General features: G+C 40.4%; 1 protein-coding gene across 11 annotated transcripts in view; it reads left to right on the top strand.

The window, feature by feature from the left end:
* The window catches only part of LOC123765279 (voltage-dependent L-type calcium channel subunit beta-2), a 272,000-nt gene that overhangs the window by 233,794 nt on the left and 17,078 nt on the right, over nt 1-21,128 (top strand). For 3 of the 11 annotated variants that reach the window (XR_011230250.1, XM_045753820.2, XM_045753819.2), the window contains exon 10: nt 790-891. The exons of the other annotated variants lie outside the window; for them this stretch is intronic. Coding sequence is in view for 2 of the 3 variants with exons in the window: in XM_045753820.2 (XP_045609776.2) it covers nt 790-881 (92 nt within the window). In the remaining variant the exon portion in view is untranslated. The remainder of the gene's footprint in view (nt 1-789; nt 892-21,128) is intronic. 11 annotated transcript variants of the gene reach the window in all.

The following is a 21,128-nucleotide window of genomic DNA, read 5'->3' as shown; positions in this document are numbered from 1 at the left end:
ACAAAAGCTTCCATAAATACTGTAAATAATTTATCAGATACACGATATAAAGTAATCAAAATACATTAATAATTATATGGTCCTTGTTAGTGATTCTGCTCCTGTAATATCATTATTAGACAGAGCAATGTTTTCACATCTTAGGTGATGAGGCAAAAGTGAAAGAAAAGTGTGTTTAGATTGGAAAGATTTATTGGTTAATTCCAGTGATGAGTCCTTTAGTGGCAAGAGTTGATTTTGGTGTTTTTGTACTTTTAAGAATCATAGAAGTGTTGATGCTAGTGTTGAAACACACAAGGAAAATATATTAACCATATTACCAAAATTTTTAAGGATTAAATAGTTATTAAAGTTCTGTACTGCCAATTGACTCTGGTATCTTTAATTGATTTACTGTCCTTTTTGTTGGTCATTCTGCCTAATTTCCACACACACTCATGATTTGGCAGGTGTGCAAAAAAATGTAATAATTTATTATGAAGGGAGAGAAACTCCACTTGGGGAATGGGGAGAAGGGAGATATATTCCAAGCAACAAAATTTTTCAAAATAATAAATGCCTTTGGCCTCAAGCATTTGGATTTAAAAGGCTCCACTGTACCGAATGTTTCCTCAGAGTATACATTTATGGTCTCTCAGTATTTCTTGCCAATTGGAATTAATTGTTTAGTATACAACATGTAATATCAGGAGTCAACTGTATATATAATTTGCACTTATGCAAATTACAATACATGATTTAAAGGCCACAATTATAAAGAGTTTCCCAGGACATTTCATCTTATCACAGGACCTTCTCAAATAGAAATGAGCCTCAGGTGGACTGAGGAGTGTCCACAGTCGCCATATGATGTGACCCAACTTCCCGAGGCGTATAGGTGACCAGTATCTGGTGGGTGACGCTATATTCACACTTTCCTCTTGATGGTTGAGCAGAGTACCAAGTGCTGACAACAATGTAGAGAAATACCAAGTTGAAAGAAGACTTTATTAGAGATTAAATTTTGCCTGTAAAGGGGGTGTTATTAAATTGACAGATGGCTGCTCAGGAATAGTACTTTTTAAGAAGAAAAATATAGTGAAGTTATAGAAAATGAAAGTGGGATGAGTTCAGACATTATCTCCAATAAAATTCACTCAAGTTGGTATCTACATTTCCTCTGACAATAAAATAGTTATGCTTATTTAATTTTATCTGACATGTTGAAATTCAAGACTGACACAATATTGATTTCACCACCTTTCGGGAGGGCTCCCTTCGGTGACTCCCTGCGCTACTTACCTGGATAGCTCCAAGCTTAAGTACACCACCAGGATCAGAATCTGGCCCCACAGTAGAGGCAAGGGAGTCTGGGGTAATTAGATCAACCTAGGCCACAAGCAAAAAACACCAGAAAGGTAGTACACCCCAAAACAAGCACAAACCGTCAGTAGTTTCGAAGCGTTATTTAACAGTATTGGGAAGATGGGACACCATGAGCATAGCTCTCATCCTGTAACTACACTTAAGTAATTACACACACACATTTAGTTATCAAGGTTCCCCATGGTCAAATTACAGACACTCCCAAGGATGCAACCCCACAATTGCTGCCTAACTCTCAGATACCTATTCAATTAGCTGCTAGGTGAACAATAGAATTAGGTGAAAGGAAACATGCTCAACCATTTCTGTCCTGCCTGGGAATCAAACCCGGGATTCCTGATTGTGAGTTAAGAACAAAGCTAAGTCTTCTAAGAGACCCTTCCCTTGAAGCTTACTACTGCTTTGTATGAAGAAAAACTAAATGTTGCACAGGTGATTTTTCTGGTGCTTTGTGGTTTTATTACATATCAGCAGTCATGCTTTCTGTCTCTGATGTTCTACTTGTTGGGGTTGATGTTTTCACCCCCCCGAGACAGAACCTGGCCCCCTCAGAACGGTGCAGGGAACAGTGGCACATATCTGCTACCACCAAGGGAATGCACCCAAAAAGTCAATGAAACAAAACTGACAACTTCTTGGTTAGAAACGAGACCACTGCCTCAAAACCACCAAAAGAACTCCCCCAACAATGTAAACAAATGATCGAAATTTTTTAAACCAGCGCAAGCTAGTTCACCCAACTTCCTCCCTTCATTTTTGGGGGGAGGTAAAAAGGTCAGCCGGCTGCTTCACTACCAGTTCCTATTCTGATGCATGTGCTCTGAGTTCTCTACCCCTGGGTGCTCCTTAAGTACTGTACTACCCTTGCACAGTCGAGGTTACCTTCCCTGGTATGTTCGGGATTTACTCCTTTAGGGGGTTTTCTTGCTTGGGGTGGCTCTCGCCCTTCAGGTAAGTCGGTTGTCTTGGACTGACAGTTCTTCCTCGGGTTGGGAGTTGTTCCTTGCTAGTGAGGGACACTGGTTCATTCCATGGTGAGCCTTCAGCCATGTCTGGTTCTATGATTCTCCCTGGTGGCTCGTTCTCTGTAAATTGATGAGTTGAACCTCCACATGCATTGAAGGTTTAACCGGTTCTCCTTCTTGCTGATGATCACGTTGTCCCAGGTCCAGCATGTTCTCAAGCCGGGCATTTGGATGATATCTTTGGATCTTCAGAATGCACAATAGCACGTTTCTATCCATTCACGGTTCAGGGATTGGGTAGGTTTTGTCCTGGGGCAGCAGGGTTTCCGCTTATGGGTTTCCTGTTTGAGCTGAATCTGGCACCTCACGTTTTTACGCGTTTAACCTGGGTTGTGGTGACCCATCTTCAGTTGTTTTTAAATGTTGGGGTGTTGGCCTATCTTGACGACTGGCTGGTGTGGGCTCCCAGCCAGTCTGCATGTCTGCTAGCCAGGGATCTGTTTTTTTATCAGCTTGACGGGTTTGGGTTCCTGGTGCACTGCCAGAAGTCCCAGTTGGTTCTGTCCCAGGTTCGGACCTGAATGGGCCGAGTTTGGGATTCTCAGTGACACTTTCCTTGCCTCCTGCAGCCTTGTTCTGGCTGCAGACCAGCCAGAACAGAGTGTTAGTGTGTTTGCAGCCATGTGGCAAGTGCTGCAGAGAGTTCAAATTCCTTTGGGCTATGTGATCGGCTCCATTTGGACTGTTTTCCTATTGGTTCATTGTCTCAACCAGGGGGGGGGGAAGGGGTTCTCTTCAGTCCTTGTCTCTTTGGAACTGTTCACCTCGAGTAGCTCGTCTGCCGAGTTCTTTGGGTTTGGCTCTTGGTACCATTCATGTTCAGGGAGTGTCCAAAATCCTGGCCAACAGTCTGTCCTGGTTTCTTCCCATCAGAATGGACCGTCAATGTCTTTTCCTTCCTCTGGCTTTGCCAGAAGTTCAGGCACCGGGACGTCGGCATCTTTGTGTCAGTGTGGTCTCGGTGTCTGCCTCTTTATGTGGCATCATTTCTCCACTGCAAGGCCCTTGAAGTTAACGCCTTTTGGCTGGACTCGTCAAGAAGGGGTTCCCTTACCTCTTTTTCTCCAATCTGGCTAATGCTCCGGGTGTTGGAGTTCTACAGGGAAGAAGTTCTCCTCCTCGCTCCTTTCAGGTGCCGTTTGCTCGGTGTCCGAACCCAAGCATGTGTCCGCGGCTCTGTCTCTTTCAGAGGTCGGGTGAGAGACGTATTTCACTGGTACGACCTTCTCCTCCACTCTTCATGTCTGGAGGTTTTAATGCATGTTTATCACCATCTTTACGGTAATCAGGTGACTGGTTTAATGGTGTCCCACCTGCAATCCTCTTCCCAGTCTTCTTTTAATGACTTTAAAACACCGTCGTATCTTATCGTGTGACGTTGGCAGAGCTCTTCCAGCTTGCCTTCAGGGTTGATACCTCTTTGGCCTCATTTCGCAAGCTTTCTTGCACACTGTTTCACCTTTGGCCTGCTTATGTGCTGCCCGAGTTTATCTGGCCCCTTGACTAGGTACTTTCTTTTCTTCTGCACGGTTTACAGTGGCTCCTTCAGTCAAGGATCGTTTGTTGAAGGCTTTGTTTTTATTTCTCAGGGCTCCGGGTGTCGGATTAGTGAGCTTCATGCTCTTCTTTCGCATCAGGGGTTTTGTTCCTTTGGTCAAACAGGGTCTTGGTGACCAGGTATCTGGTGAACGTTCACAGTCTTCAGCGACCTTGTGTGGCCTTGGGTCGTGTGTCACGGCTGGTAGTATCTTCCTCGTTATGATACCTGCTGTGCTGCCTCCTCCCTGGTGTCTTTTTTTTTTTTTCTTTGTGGGTAGATAGCTTCAGAGAGCAACAAGGAGCTTCCCCCAGAAAACCAGCGTTGAATATACTGTAATGAAACTCCAGTTTCTGGGAAGCCCCTGCGACTCCCTGACACCCTTCCCCAAGGCATCGGGGTGGTTTTCTATCATAAGTACTGGTGGTGGAGCGGCGGGCTAACCTAGTCTGCCTCCCTCCTTCCCCCCAACTGATGTGGGGAGAACTAGTTTGCACTAGTTTCATTAATTTTTTTATCGTTTGTTTACATTGTTGGGAAGAGTTCTTTTGGCAGTTTTGAGGCTGCAGTCTTATTTCTAACCAAACAGTCTGTTTTGTTTTGCTGACTTTCTTGGTGGTGGCAGACTTGAATGACTTTACTTAAAAGGTTTTCATAGTGCCACTGCTTCCTGCGCCTCTCTGAGGGGGCCAGATTTTGGCTCGTGGTCCCCGGTAGGCTAATAAGAACTCCGACTGATGGTGCTGAATCAGTGTAATAGCTTCAGGGAGCCACCGGGGCTCACATAGAAATTACAGTTTCATATCTGTCAATGTAATTGGCATTTCATACATTGCTGTTTTTTTTTGTTCCTTTAGTCCTAGAGTGGTGCAGTCTTTTTGAGATTTGCACCTTACTTGTCAGAGATTTAGGCGGTTGTGCCAGAAGTTTACCACCAAGTTTCTGTTGCCTTCTTCTATTCCAGAGGGTTCCACTGACTTGATTTCCATCATATGGGTGATGCCTGTTGGTCTTCTCCACTATCCCTCGGGAAACCTGGGTTCACCCTGGGGTTTTCAGTACAATTTGGCTGGGCTCCAGGGTTGCAGGGGGGGGATGGGGGAATCCCAAGGTGGATTTGGTGTGCATTTCTTGGTCTTGTGCCTGGTTCTGAGGGTTTTTCACTTTGGAAGAGTTTTAGTATTCTCTGTTTCTGTTTTAGCTTGTGTTATTGGTAACTCCTACTACCCCCAAACAAGTTTAGAGTATACAAACAAAATAATGGTTTTTATAATTACAATGGGGTTTTATTTCTAGGTTTTAAAGTTACTTTACAAAAAGACTATTACACATGAGTATTTGTACCACAGCACAGAAATGCTGTGCGTATTAGTGGCTTTAGGCATAGTATGTCTTTATAATTACAATGGGGTTTTATTTCTAGGTTTTAAAGTTACTTTACCAAAAGACTATTACACATGAGTATTTGTACTACAGATTAGGTATTACTTGGATTACTGGTCCCACAAAGACCGAAACTTCCCACCAAACACACAATGAAACTACAATGTTGCTACAACATTTGAACAAGTTGCAACATCGTCTAACAAGTCATAAAGACTATCTAACAAGTTGTAACAACTTTCTAACACGTCATAAAACTTTATAACAAAATGTAACAGTTTTATAACAAGGTAACAATAGGGACAGTTACGTTGTATTTGTAGGGTTACATCTGTTACGTTACTTTGAAATCTCCTCACAACTTGATATGCAAATTGTAAATATTTTAACAGCACACGGTTCTTATTAGTTAGCAGTGTGATACAACAAATACAAAGTGACAAGGAATAGCATAATGTGTGACATGCTCAGGACTAGCCTCTATACACATTGATTCAAACTCTAGGATGGATGGAACAATCAACTCTCAGTGCCAGCCGACCGCTGGGACATGTAAACACAATATATCCTATATCTATCATAGGAATAGCACCACCAACATGTTAAATAACATCACTGCACTTAGCTACAAAATCATCAAGAGCAGATCTCGAAGTGTTAGGTGACTACATGAAAATTCCTCATGGAGTCACACCCGCTACCAAAGTAAACAAATCACCGGCCTGTGTTTTCTTCAACCGCTAGCATTCCAATAATATTTACTTTTCAAATTGTATTCCAACCTCCTTTCTTTCTCTGGCTTATTGAGTTCCAAATTGCTTTCCCACATTAACACTGATTTTTACAACATGTTTTCCAGTCACCAAATGTACTTGCGACAAATTACTTGCCTTCATTGACTTGATATTTATATTCTTTTAGATGAGAACGCCCTCACACAGTAACTGTTAGCCACTGCACTGGTGGGAATTTCAAATGTTTCTTCCTTTTCAAACCAACACAATTTCAACTGTTCACTGCCAGTTACCAACACTATTACACACATTCCTTCTAAAAACGACCCCCTTCCTTACAGGGAGAGATGATCCTTCTGGTTCATTGGTAGCTGGCCTAGCCTTTGTTTCCAGCACTGCTGGCCCAATGTCCAAACTCGGGCATTTTTCCTTGGCTCCTTTCAGCAGATCGGTCAGGCTGTGTACTTCACTGGTTTGAAATTCTCCTCTACCCTTTATATCAAGAGCTTTTGACACGTGTTTATCACCATTTGTATGGTGATAGGGTGGCTGGTTTGTTGGTGTCCCACTTGCATCTTTCCTGCTGGCAATAGTGTGAAGTTGCCTGTCGCTCCTTTCACCACTTTGTCTCTGTCATCTTTCTTCAGTTTCTGCTGGGTCTGTCCTATCCTTTAAGTCTTGGTTGTTTCTCAATTGGCAACTCATGCCTAATACTGTTGCCTCTTATTGTTTGGCGTTGGAGGTGCCATAGTGGCTTGCATTCGGTGTTGACACCTTCACGGCACTGTTTTGCAAATTGTACATGTTTCACCTCCAGTCTGCTTGTGATCCTCCTGAGCTATCCTGGTCTCTTGATTGGGTTTTGGTGTGTATCTCCTTGCCTCAGTTTACAGTTCCCCTTTGACTTGTGATATCTTTCTTAAGGCTGTCATCTTATTGGCTCGTGCTGCAGGTTTCTGATTCTCTGCATTCTTTGTTCATGTGTTCTGGCAGTTTCCAAGTTTGTGTTTTATGGCATTTTTTTTGTTTTTGTTTTTTAGGGTACTCCAGTGCTGGTTTCCTTTTGGGTTTCCTTTCCATTCTTTACTTCTTTTAACACTAAGCCCCTTCCTTTTAGTTCTCAATGATGGGTTAGCTCATTAAGTAACCAAACGGAGTACCCCAGAAATCCAACATCAAATGTAATGAAACACCTCTTTCTGGTGGGCCACTTTGGTTGCACCCCTATTCCTGCACTTTCCTTCTTTTCTATGGTTCTCGAGGTCACTTTTGGATGATGCATGTCTCATGGGAGGCAGCCAATTGAGGGCCAGTTTCCTAGGTTTGCATCTGGTGACGTGCAAAACATAGCTTAACTGGCAAATGAATATTGTTAATGAGAGCATACATAGTTTGTGTCAGTGTAGCCAATGTTTTCCATGCATTTGCTCGGTTGAGGGGCACTCTATCTTTATGGTGTTTTTCTCTCTTAGTCTGGGTTGTATTCCCAGACTTTCTATGCTCTATTGAAAGGGCCAGATTTTGGTGTGCTGTTAATGCTCATGACTCACAAGGGCCTGATGCTTGGAGCTATCTAGTTGGGTAGTTCAAGAGGCCACCTATGGGGCCCATCAGAAAGAGGTGTTTCATTACATTCGATGCTGAATTCTTTACTTTTTATGGTTATCTGATTTAAAAGCTAGTTTACAGTATGTGTAGTCAGTGTTTTGATTGTTTCTCACATGGCACAAAACAGCACTGCTTTCATTGTGCCCCTTGTATGTTTATAAAGTCTTTTGTCCAGGATTCTGCCTGTTTCTCCCACATTGATGTTAGTAGGACAGCTGTTAATATTTTGTTTTGTGTTTTTCATTGTACAGCAGCAGTGCATATTTTTCAAAACTTAGATGGGGATGAATGAAAGGACAATTATTTTGTCCCAAAATTCAATTTTGTAATTAACACAATAGAGATCCAGGTCTCTGAAAACAATCTGTACAGTATTCTAAACATTTTTTAAATCCTTAAGACTGGGATGATAAACTTATTATACTTTTGAAAATATCAATACAGTAGCTTCAGCCGATTTCTTAATTTGTGGATCATGATATGGGGAAAATAATGAATTCAGTACAGTACTGTATAATAATTTCAATGACTGTGTCTTTCCATACAATCCCATGATGTATGGTTCCAACCAACCCAGGTCATTAAGCTTAAAAAATTAAACTATTATTGCTATTGTTTTCTTTTCATAATGCCCTTAACATTTGTAGTTTTGTATGCAATTTGTTACTTTTTCATATAAGCAACCAAAATTGTGCCCATGGTACCACATCGAAAAAAATATTCAAATACACCTGTATTGCCAAAATTGAATTGAAAAACAAACAAAACGTTAACAATAGCTGTCGCATTGTTCTCCATAAGTATGTTTGCCATAGTTGGACAGATAAGTTTTCCCTATTACCATTCCATAAATTTACTTCTAATAATTATATTATATATATATATTATATATATATTAGCTTACATTTTTGTGCAAGAAACTACAGTACTGATATTAGGAAATGTGCATAAAATTAAAGTTATGGTGGAGGAATGGGAGGGGAATTTGGTGGGTGACAATAGTGACCACACTGCGAGTCATACCGGGATGATTTAGAGTACTGCATAAGATTTAAAAGCACTGCGGGTACACGGGGCTCATCAGCTTTCTCAGGCCTTCGGTAAACGGATGCTATTTTGAAAAAAAAATCGTGGACAACATTCCTGGGTGTGAAGGCATCAGTACTGAGTGAGCAACCAAGGGTGGTGCGTGGAGCTTGAGCTAAGAGCACCGCTTGTCAGTTTGTATCTACAGATCACTTAAAAATTCCGAACTCTATAAGTAACTGCTATTATCTTGTGATGATAGTATCATAGAAGCTCCTGACTATGATAAGAGTACATACAATGTTCAGATATCAGGGAAGGCTATGCTGTTTATGAGGGTCACAGTGCGAGGCAGACTGCCATAGCACATTGCCATTGTTTGGTGTAGCTACACATCATGGAATGACCTCGTGCTCCTTCAGAACTTAAACTTGTGCAAAATTATTCATATTTAGAAGTTAGTGGCCAGGATGCTGATAATAATAACAACATTGTGCCTAGAGTTAGTGACAGGCATGATATTTTGGAGGTATTATGTTGAGTTAGGTGTCATCATCAGCTTACTAGCATGTTAACATTGTGCTGTGTTTGGGACCACCAGACCAGCTTTGTGGTTCATTATGGTGCACAAGAATGTACAGTTATGTATTTCAGGACTTCTGATAGATGTAGTTTAGATGGACTTTGCTAAAGCTTTTGGCAAGGTACCACATGAAAGACTAGCAAGGAAACTAAAAGCACATGAAATAAATGGTAGAATACTAGAATTAATAAAACAATGGTTAAAACAAAGTATACAATGGGTTGTGCTAAATGGGAAGGAATCTGACTGGAGAAATGTGGTATGTGGAGTATCACAGGGGATCCATTTTGGTATCAACCCTTTTTGTCATATACATCAGTGACATAGATGAGAAAATTACAAAACACATCATCAAATTTCTAGATGACAGATATTTATGGTAAAGTGGGAAGTGAAAATAATGAAGCCTTACAAACATATCTACTGTACACGAACTCCACAAATGGTCAGAAGACTGACAAATGCTTTTTAATATTAATAAATGCAAGACCTTGCATGTAGGTCATAACAATCCACATCACAACTACCAAATTAATTAACAGCATCACTTTGCTGCAGATTAACAGTCTCCGTGGTGTAGTGGTAAGACTCTCGCCTGGCGTTCCGCGAGCGCTATGTCATAGGTTCGTATCCTGGCCGGGGAGGATTTACTGGGCGCAATTCCTTAACTGTAGCCTCTGTTTAATGCAACAGTAAAATGTGTACTTGGATGAAAAAACGATTCTTCGCGGCGGGGATCATATTCCAGGGACCTGCCCGAAACGCTACGCGTACTAGTGGCTGTACAAGAATGTAACAACTCTTGTATATATCTCAAAATTAAAGAAGAAAACGACCTTAGAGTCAGAATCCATCACTCGCTGAAAGTTGCACAACAAGTGTGAGCAGCAGTAAAAAAAAAAAAAAAAAAAAAAAAAAACTAGGAATAATCAAGCATACCTTTGACTTTAAGGAAAAGGACGTAGTAATTCAATTGTACAAGTCTCTGGTGCACCCACACCTGGATTATTGTATCCAGGCATGGAGACCTCATCGTCAGAAAGACATAGCTTCATTGGAGAAAGTTCAATATCAGGCAACAAAAATAATTCCAGAACTAAATCCTCTCTCATACCAGGACAGGTTTAGGGCCACACGGCTAATAACACTGCAGACCAGACATGACAGGGATGATGTCATCGAAATGTTTAAAATACTGAACAATTTGGGCGATGTTGATCCAGACAACAACTTCAAAAGTTCAGATGTAACACAAACAAGGAGCAACCGTTTCAAGCTCAAGCCACAATGTAGGACTGAAAATAGGAGATGCCTTTTCACCGACGGGGTTATAAACCCTGTAAGAAAGGGACTTTGCAGGACAGCTACCCTTCAAATCTCCTGCCAATGCAGCCAACAGCATATGTGCATAGTCTATAATCACAGTGAGAGAGTGACACTCTAAAAAGATAATAATTAATAATCACTATGTCGGGGGACAGGCAGCCAGAGTATTCATACACGTTAGGCTTATATCGAGGTTGACCCCTCCCACTCACCCAAGGTCCAATTACTGACCCTGCAACCAAGAATGCAACCCCCACAAGAAGCTAACTAGCTCCTGAGTACCTACTTACTGCTAGGTGAACAGGGGCATTTGATGATAGGAAATGTGCCCAACCATTTCTGTCCCGCCCGGGATTCGAACCTGAAATTCTTGATTAAGAGTCGAGAATGAATCAGACTGTACTACCGGGACCCTAATGTAAAGATGCAAGATATAAACAAGTACTATATATTTTTAAAAGAAACTATGTGACAGGAACAGCATGTTGAAAAATATAAGTGGAAAACCAGTTTTAAACAAGAAATAAATAGAGAACCACACAAAAAAAAAATTGTAACACTGTAGGGCAGCAGTGTAAATAATGCGCCAAGATTCGTCCACTTCTCTATGAGTGGTGGTGCTGTGAAGACATCCTTCCCACTTGTTGGTTCAAGTCAGAGACACACCCCACGTGATATAGTAACTAGGGCAGACTTATTGTAGTATGGTGATGTTTTTTATACAAGAGTAGGAAAAGAATTGTAACTGTAAATGCCCCTTTGACAGCTGGCAATGTTTGTGTGATTTTTTTTGCCCTGTTGTATAAATCTGTTCAGTCTGTCTGATTAGCCGGGGCCACGTGTTTAGTTAGAGATTGTTAGCCACAGTGCCCAAGTCCTAGTGTACAGGAAAGATAATGGTGTAATAGAATCCAATAAGTACACTTTTCAAGTGTATCAGTTTATGTGGTGACTAAATAGAGCTTTGGGATATATACAGTGGTAACTCAGCTTACGAATTTAATCCGTTCCCAAAGATGGTTCGTAAGCCGAAAATTCTTAAACTGAAGCGATACTGAATTAATCCGTTCCAGACTCCTTAAAAAATTTACTGAAAAATACATTTTATACAGAATACTACTCATATTATTTTAATATACCTTACATTTATTGAGTACTATTGTTGGCATATGGAAGATAGTGAGGAGGGGGAAGGGAAGGAGAGATGTGTTTGGAGAGGGAGTCCCGTTCCTTTATAACATGAGGCAGTGATGGCAGTTCCTGGGTACTCACTCTCCTACATTTGGTATGCATACCACTAGACCTGATTGTGGCTCACTGCTTGCTTGTCTTACTAAGAATCTATCTAAAGACACTGGTTTTTCCCTAATGTTTTAACACTTCTTAGTGAGTGAGACGTCACATTCATTCACAATGAATTATCTCGTTTTTCCTCTATTGTCATCCTCACATCTATTTTCTTAGGTTGAACTTTACCACTGACTTTCTTGGGATCTGTGTTAAGAAACCAAAAAAGCAGAAAACAGTGAAAGTCTTTACAAAGAATTCAAACGCAGTCATCACTAGACGGGATACATTGGTAAACTGAGTGCCTTGCTCGTACCCAGCAGCACCATGCACTCATTCGACCCATACATGTATTAACAGATGAATCCTAGCACTCATAGTGTTTCTGGCAGGTCCTTAATCCTATATTCCCAGAATACGACCTGCCAAATCGTTTAACAACCATCTACCCATTTTACTGTTGGGTAAACAGAGGCTACAGTTAAGGACGCCCAGTAAATCCTCCCCAGTCAGGATACAAACCCAGGACAAAGTGCTCACGAAATGCCAGATTGAATTAGTACCTGCAAATGTGAGCTCTCATTTGCCCTCCATACTTGAATGTCAGACTTGTGTGTTGTTTCTGAAAGTCTTGGCCCAAAAGTCACAACACAGGTCTTTTAATACCCCAAGGCTGGTAGCCAGCAGCCCAGTCTCCATCTCTTAACACTATACCCTTCCTCAGCTATTCACAGTGGCTGAGCCAGATGACTCAGTATGGACCTTGAATATATCTATGATCTTTTTACATTGATATATATGTATGAATGAATTTATGTATCAATAAGAACTAAGGAAACTGCATGAGGCCTATTGGCACATATGAGGAAGTTTGTATTTATTGTGGATATAAATAGGAGCTGTCTCATATGACCAAATAGGCCTAGTTCCTATTAAAACTAAGCTCCTATCAAAATAAGATGGCTCTAGTCTTTGTCCTCCTGACTCCGATCTTATAAAACATTTCAGAGTCATCTGCCCTTCTCTTCCTTATTTCTATGGTCTACCTAATACTCTTAAGACTCTTCATCCTATCATTTCTTCAAGGGGCTCTGTTGGCTATCCTCTTGCCTCCTGGCTAGCTAAAACTCTGACGCCTTACCTTGGCACTTTTTCTCCTGCCCACCTTCGTCACTCTCAGGACTTCATAGAACGACTGTGCCTGCAGCCCTCCTGTAACATGCTTAGTCTTGATGTTGACTCTGTTTACTAATGTTTCCCCCTTGATGACATTCTCTCTTTCCTTAATTAGAAGGCGACTGAGGGTCTTCTTCCTCTCCCACTTCCCACTGAACTCATTCCTTGAACTCATCAGACTGTGTTGACTGTGACTCATTCTCTTTCAACGGTAAATACTTCTCTCAAACTTTTGGTGTTGCTATGGGTTCCCCCCTTTCCCCTGTACTTGCCAGTCTCTACATGAACAACTTAGAAACTACTGTTCTTCCCACTGTTGATACTCGTCCCACTCTCTGGCTTCGCTATGTTGATGACATTTTTGCTTTATGGCCTCATGACCTTAGTCTTTGCCAGCCTTTCCTCTCCTCTCTTAACAATCTGGCTCCTTCCATCCATTTCAAAGTTGAGTGGGAATCTAATTCCCTCCTTCCTTTTCTTGACGTTCACGTTCACAGCTCTGTGTCTGGGGTTATCTTTCTCTGTCTACCGCAAACCCATGCATACTGGCATGAACATTCACTTCTTTTTCCTACCACCACCCTCCTGTTAAGAAGTGTCCTCATCTCTCTCTTCCTCCATGCTATACACATCAGCAACCCTCAGTGTCTTGATTCTGAAATTTCCTTTATCTACAAATCTTTCTCTCGCCTTGGTTACCCTTTACATTTTATCAACTGTGCCTATTTTCAAGCTGAGCGAAATTTCTTTCATTCTAAACCTGCTTCCAGCCATTTTATCAACTGTGCCTATTTTCAATCTGAGCGAAATTTCTTTCATTCTAAACCTGCTTCCAGCCATTTTAGCACTGTGCTATGCTTTCCCGTCATATCTGAACTCAAACTCTTACTAATACCTTTTGTCCTCTTGACGTAAACCTCGCCTTTCGAGAAACTAACACTTTTTCGTAGTAATTTGGTTCACACCTCTCCTCCTGCTTCTAATACTGCTAGTGTCTACTCTATTTCCTGTTCGTCTTGTCCTCTCCAATACCTTGGGAAAACTGGCCGTACACTTAATTAATAACAGACTCAAGAAACACAAAAGAAATGTTAAGTCTGCAAGACACAAACAATGCTCTCTTCTGTCATGTTAGGGATTCTGGTCATCCTATTGATTGGTCTTCCTCTAAAATAATCTTTATTGCCTCTACACTACACAGACGCCGTCTTGTGGAATCTGCTCTGATACACAACCTACCCAACATGAACCTTAGTCCTAGCTTTGTTGCTGTCGACACTTTCCTTTCACAGTATATATTCAAATGTTTTAAACTTTCTAACAAATGTGACCTAACATTAGCCTTCCCTTCCTTTTTCCTTTTTCTTGTTTCTCTTACGTTCCCATTCTTACTCCTATTATTACACCCTATATTACACCTTACCTTCTGTACCTTTTCCCCTTGCTCTTATCTTCCTCTATGATTTCTGTCTCCTCACCCCTCTCTTGCCTTATTTAAACTCTTGCCTCCCTCATCTCATCACAGTTCACTTGATAATGGTTCAGGAAGGACTGAAACAGCGTCGTCTCTTCAATTTCTAGTGTGTGGTTTGGTCAACATTTTTCAGCCACATTGTGACTTTTCATCTGCATATTATTATACCAATCATATGTATATTTTTTGTAAAACAGATTTTTAAAAATTATTTTACTTTCAGATGTTAAGGGAAGAAAAAAGTGAAATAGGTGAGACATTAGAGATGCATTTGGTATTGAGCTAGAGTAACAAGTACAGTATACAAGTGCTTGGGCAATAATAATTGTAAGACGAATTATGTACCATGTATTGTAGCAAAGTGTAAAGATAAATGCTTTTGTAGGATATAAATATTTGAATGCTAGCTATGCCATTAGCAGAAAGCATGCATGAAAACATTTGCTATGTGCTCAACTATTGTTATAGGTATTGAATTTAGACCCATATAACAGGTCTATTACACTGTAAATAGATCATGTATGTTTGTACTGCTAATGCACTATATATACTACGTGTAATTACCTAAGTGTAGTTACAGGATGAGAGCTATGCTCGTGGTGTCCCATCTACCCAGCACTCTTTGTCATACTGTATAACGCTTTGAAACTACTGGATGGTTTTGGCCTCCACCACCTTCTCACCTAACTTGTTCCAACCGTCTACCACTCTGTTTGTGAAAGGGAATTTTCTTATATTTCTTCGGCATCTTTGTTTAGTTAGTTTAAATCTATGACCTCTTGTTCTTGAAGTTCCAGGTCTCAGGAAATCTTCCCTTTCGATTTTATCAATTCCTGTTACTATTTTGTGTGTAGTGATCATATCACCTCTTTTTCTTCTGTCTTCTAGTTTTGGCATATTTAATGCCTCTAACCTCTCCTCATAGCTCTTGCCCTTCAGTTCTGAGAGCCACTTAGTAGCATGTCTCTGCACCTTATCCAGTTTGTTGATGTGCTTCTTAAGATATGGGCACCACACAATCGCTGCATATTCTAGCTTTGGCCTAACGAAAGTCGTGAACAACTTCTTTAGTATTTCGTCATCCATGTATTTAAAAGCAATTCTGAAGTTAGAAAGCGTGGCATAGGCTCCTCGCACAACATTCTTTATGTGGTCCTCAGGTGATAGTTTTCTATCTAGAACCACCACTAGATCTTTCTTTATCAGAATTCTTTAAAGATTTCTCACATAATTTATAGGTTGTGTGAGGTCTATGTTCTCCTATTCCACATTCTATAACATGGCATTTATTCACATTAAATTCCATTTGCCAAGTGGTGCTCCATATACTTATTTTGTCCAGGTCTTCTTGAAGGGCATGACAATCATCTAAGTTTCTTATCCTTCCTATTATCTTAGCATCATCAGCAAACATGTTCATATAATTCCGTATTCCATCTGTTAGATCATTCATGTAGACAATGAACATCACTGGTGCATGAACTGAACCCTGTGGTACTCCACACTTGTGACATTTCTCCAGTCCGATACATTGCCTCTGATTACTGCCCTCGTTTTTCTATGTCAGAAAATTTTTCATCCATGCTAGAAGCTTACCTGTCACCCCTCCAATATTTTCCAGTTTCCAGAACAACCTCTTTCCTGTAAAATCTCTGTGGCTCGATCATAGAAACTGAGTAAATTCGTTATACAGGATCTTCCAGATCGAAAACCATACTGTGTCAGATATTACATAATCTCTCTCCAGGTGTTCTACCCATTTAGTTTTTATAATTTTTTCCAATATTTTCACAATTACACTTGTCAATGATACAGGTCTATAATTGAGGGGGACTTCCCTGTTGCCACTTTTGTAGATTGGAACTATGTTAGCCTTTTTCCACACGTCTGCTACGACTCCTGTACACAGGGATGCCTGAAAGATCAGGTGAAGTGGAATGCTGAGCTCTGATGTACATTCTCTCAGAACGCATGGTGAAACTCCATCTGGGTCAACTGCTTTGTTCTTACTTAGCTCCTTTAGCATATTTTCCACTTGGTCTCTAGACACCTCTATACACTATGTTGTTCTCTGGAATTCTTATTGTGTCTAGTTCTCTGACGATTTCATTTTGTACAAACACACTTTGGAACTTTTCGTTTAATGTTTCACACATTTCCTTTTCATTTTCCGTGAATCTGTTTCCCATTTTCAACCTCTGAATATTATTCTTTTCCTGCAATTTGTTGTTTAAGAATTTGTAGAATAGGCCCAGTTCTGTTTTACATTTATCCGATATCTCTTTTTCAAAATTTCTTCTGCCTCTCTCCTTACTGCCGTATAGTTGTTTCTTGCATCTTTGTATTGCTGGTATGTTTATGGGTTTAGCCTCTTCCTATATTGATTCAATTTTTGTGTCATTTGGTGTCTGGCCCTCTCGTAATTTCTGTTGAGCCAATCCTGTTTTCTGGCCCTGCATCTCTCTTTTGGTATGAATGTTTGTGTGCCTTCATCGTATATTTTGCAAAATTTGGCATACATTTCATTTACTGCCATGCCTAGCAACAAGTCTGTCCAATTACACTCATTACAAATTTTTTGAAGTTCTCCATAGTGACCTCTCTTTAAATTGAGTTTATCAACTGTTTCAATGTCCCCATTTTCTTCTAGATGATATCTTAAAGCATATTTAATGTCTAACAGGACGTGATCACTCTTTCCCAAGGGAGGAAGGTACTGGATGTCAAATATCTCCTTTTCTTTCCTGGTGAATACTAGATCCAGTACTGACGGTACACATCTTCCCTTATTCTTGTGGCCTGCTTGATGTGTTGATACAAGAATGTCTCCAGAATGAGGTTCACAAATCTGCATGTCCAAAAGTCCTCCGTTGTTGCTTCATAGGCCTCCCAGTCTATTGCTCATGTTGAAGTTCCCAGTATCAAGTCGTGATTTATCTTTATCTGCTTGTGCAATAATATCTCTCATGATCATTATGAGGCCCTCTCGTTTGTCATCCACTTCTTCCTTTGTCCATGTGTTGCTTGCTGGTGGGCTGTAAGCATTTAAAATTATCAACTTATCATCCTGATTCCAGACCTGCAATGCCATTATGTCAATATCTCGAGGGTTTACAAATATTAACTCTTACCTTCAGGTGTTCTTTCACCAGCACAGCCACTCCTCCTCCCTTCCTAGTTTTCCTGTCACGTCTGGAAACTGAATAGCCCCTTGGGAATACGACTTCATTAATATATTTCCTTCGAGTTTCGTCTCTGATAATGCGACAATATCTGGGACCAATATCTGAATTATATCTTGCAACTCCAAAGTTTTTGACCTAACTCCATCATTGTTGGTATATACAATTTTCAGAAACATGTTCCCTTTCCCTTTGCTCTTTATCCCCCCCTTCAACTAATGATTTTGTTGCATTGTTTTTATGTACCATTTCACAAGCTTTCCAGTCCCTGACACTTTGTAAAAAATGAATTTCTGTCTTCTTCATTTCTATTCCCATTTATACGTTTTGCTTCAATGGAATATCTTCAGGTAAGGAATGAAAACACAAGGTGCAAATTTATCTTAAATTCACACGTGGAAGAGGTGAAAGTTGTGTGGTGTAATCAAAGAGCGGTGAAGAAAATGGGGAATAATGGGAATGGATGTCAATCAAACATTGGGTAAGGTGGTGGGGAGGGGATGACTTGGTAGACATGTCGTTATCTGGTGCTGCCAAAAAATATTAGAAAGTTTTCTTTTGAAAACAGACGGTTGGAACAAGTTAAGTGAGGTGGTGGAGGAGGCCAACACCGTCAGTAGTTTCAAAGTGATATATGACAGAGTGCTAGGAAGAGAGGACACCATGAGTGTAGTTCTCTCCCTGTAACTACACTTAGGTAAAAACACTTAGGTAATTACACCAGCCAGCTGATGACACTACCTCACTCCAAGATTCCTCCCATCATACTACACACATTGCTAATTCTCACCACAGTGCTGCTATTATCAGAATCCTGGTCACTAAATCCTGTAAATGAATCAGTTCTACAAGTTTATTTTGTAAAAGAACATGAGAAGTCATTTCAAGATGATTAGATAGCCAAACAATAGCAGTGCTGTGGCTGCCTGCCTAATGCTGTAAACATCTTGTGTTCATTATGAACAGCATTGTGGTCACTGATACCTGAACATTGTACAGTATCAGTCAGGCTCTTCTATAATATCATTTCTAAATAAAAGTTACATATATATTTTGACATTTTAATTACGTGATGTTGTGGTCACAAGTTGAACAACAGTGCTGTTAGCTCATGCTGCATGCACCAGTCTTGGTTGTTCACTCAGCACTAAGGCCTTCACACCTGGGAGTGGAGCCCACACTGTTTTTTTGTTAATGGCGTCTGTTTATTGGAGCCCTAAGGAAGGTGATGTGAACGCTGTGTAGCCACGGACTTTTAAATCTTGCGCAATGCTCCAAAACATGTACATGCATGGAACAGTCGGTCAGATCAAAATCATATACTGTATAAACCTGCTAATCCGGACTGTATGGGAAGGACCCCAGCCGGATTAGCACGTTTTCCGGATTAATGTACTTTTTCACCGTGGAAGTCCAAAAGTGACCATTTAACTAATTTTATATCACAAACAACATAATTTGAATTTCTGCATATAATTATATAATATTCAGTTAGAAACCTCAACTTACCTTGTTGTAGTTCGTCTTCTTGATTGATGCCACACATCTTGACATTAAGAATTCTTGACAATTTACGTAACACGACACTAAAATTAACACTTAAAATTACTGCACAGTTCATGAAGCAAGGTCAGTTTTGACTGCCAGCTGCTGAAGCCTCATTAGTTGAAGGTGCTTGGATTACCTGTGAGGCCTCACTGGTTGAAGGCGCTTGGATTGCCTGTGACACCTCACTGGTTGAAGGTGCTTGGATTGCCTGTGATGCCACACTGTTTGAAATGTATTCCCAGGTATTGCTCTTTTTGTTTCCTTACATCGGAAACAGTACTAGTGCTTATATTAAAGTCCTTGGAAACACTCGAAGTCGACCGGCCACTTTCACAAAGTTGTACTGTATAACATGTAACTTGTCTTTAATTGTTAGGGTAGCCTTCTTCACTTAACACCTCCAGAACGATTGATGCTGCTACCAGACAGTCTTGGCCAAAAATGATAAAAATTACTATGAAAACAAGAAAGTTATTAAAAAAAAATGTTTCACTAATGGCATGGCACTGTGGTATAACGCGAGGGACAGGAGCACATGGGCCGTTTGGCTTGACCAGGCCCAGACGGTTCCACTTGGGGCAGGCAGGCACGTTATGTAGGCCGCCACGTGGAAAAAAAAATTCCCAATATTTTAGGAGCAAACTTCAGCCTGTGCAAATTGTTTTTAGGAAACTTGTATATTTGTTATTATATAATTAATTCTTTTGTTTTTGACTGTGATGAATTGTTCTAAAATTAATGGTAATTCCTGTAGTGTATAGGGCCCTCCACATTCCCCTTATACCCCAGGCAGTCCCTCCCAAATGCTCCCCTCTCTCTCTCGACACCCCTCCCTCTTCCCCCGTCTTACACCACACGCCTAGAGCTCACAGCCGTACAGGATTAATACAGTACAGCCCGACGCCTGCCTTTCTGATCCGGACTATCCAGCGCTTGTCTGGCTTACTGTCCAGATTGGGTAACATCGGTACCAATTTAACCGGCTCAGATTTCTGATCCGGCCAAATATCGACTAGTCCAGCTTCCATGGATAGTTTAGCAATTTGAGGAGATAACTTTATCCGGCCATGATTTTTGCCAGATTAAGGCATTTTACGGATAGGCGGATTCAAGATTAGTGGGTATCTACAGTACCGTATTTGTACTTTTTAAGGGTTAAGAGTAGAATCTAAGATCTGAGCAGATTTTCACCACTATACGTCATCGCTACTTTTTAAGTAAACCTAACCTAACCAAAATAAACCAAACCAAGCCCAAATAAAATTAGATATAAAATTTAGTTTTGTACATGGTATATGCAAGGCATGCGATGTCATCATGTTATAATTTTATTCCATCCCAATTTTATATTCTACTGCCCCAGCACAGCCAACCTACTTCATATACCAATTCAGTGGTGTGCTAAAAAAAAATACAAGATACAGTACTGTATTTAATTTCTTTCTAATATTCTTAAAATTCCTTCCTGATCACAGGAAACCTGAAACAAATTTATATAGTTTACCTTGGCTGTGGTGGATAGAGGAAATCTTGTGATGTTACCTGTTCACAAGTGTAGATGAATGAGATGCCCCATGGAGGTTCCCTGGACTAGGTGGATGGCAGGAGTTGCCACGAATATATTTACAGTATACCGATTTATTTCAATGTCACTGATTTTTACTGTTATATTATACAATAGTGTGTATTCTAAGAAGTGTGTGTATAATAAAAAAAGGTGTGGAACATCAATACACAAAAATATATTCGTGTCACTAATGTGCACACAATATTATATTCTTCGAACAATAAAACATCGTTTTTTATATTATCACACTGTACTCACATATATATGTACTCGTTGTACTGTATATAACTACATGTTTATGAACTAT

This window comes from Procambarus clarkii, chromosome 33, assembly GCF_040958095.1.
Source record: "Procambarus clarkii isolate CNS0578487 chromosome 33, FALCON_Pclarkii_2.0, whole genome shotgun sequence".
Taxonomy (NCBI): domain Eukaryota; kingdom Metazoa; phylum Arthropoda; class Malacostraca; order Decapoda; family Cambaridae; genus Procambarus; species Procambarus clarkii.
Note: the sequence above shows the minus strand (reverse complement) of the source record. Positions and strands in the feature narration are given on the sequence as shown.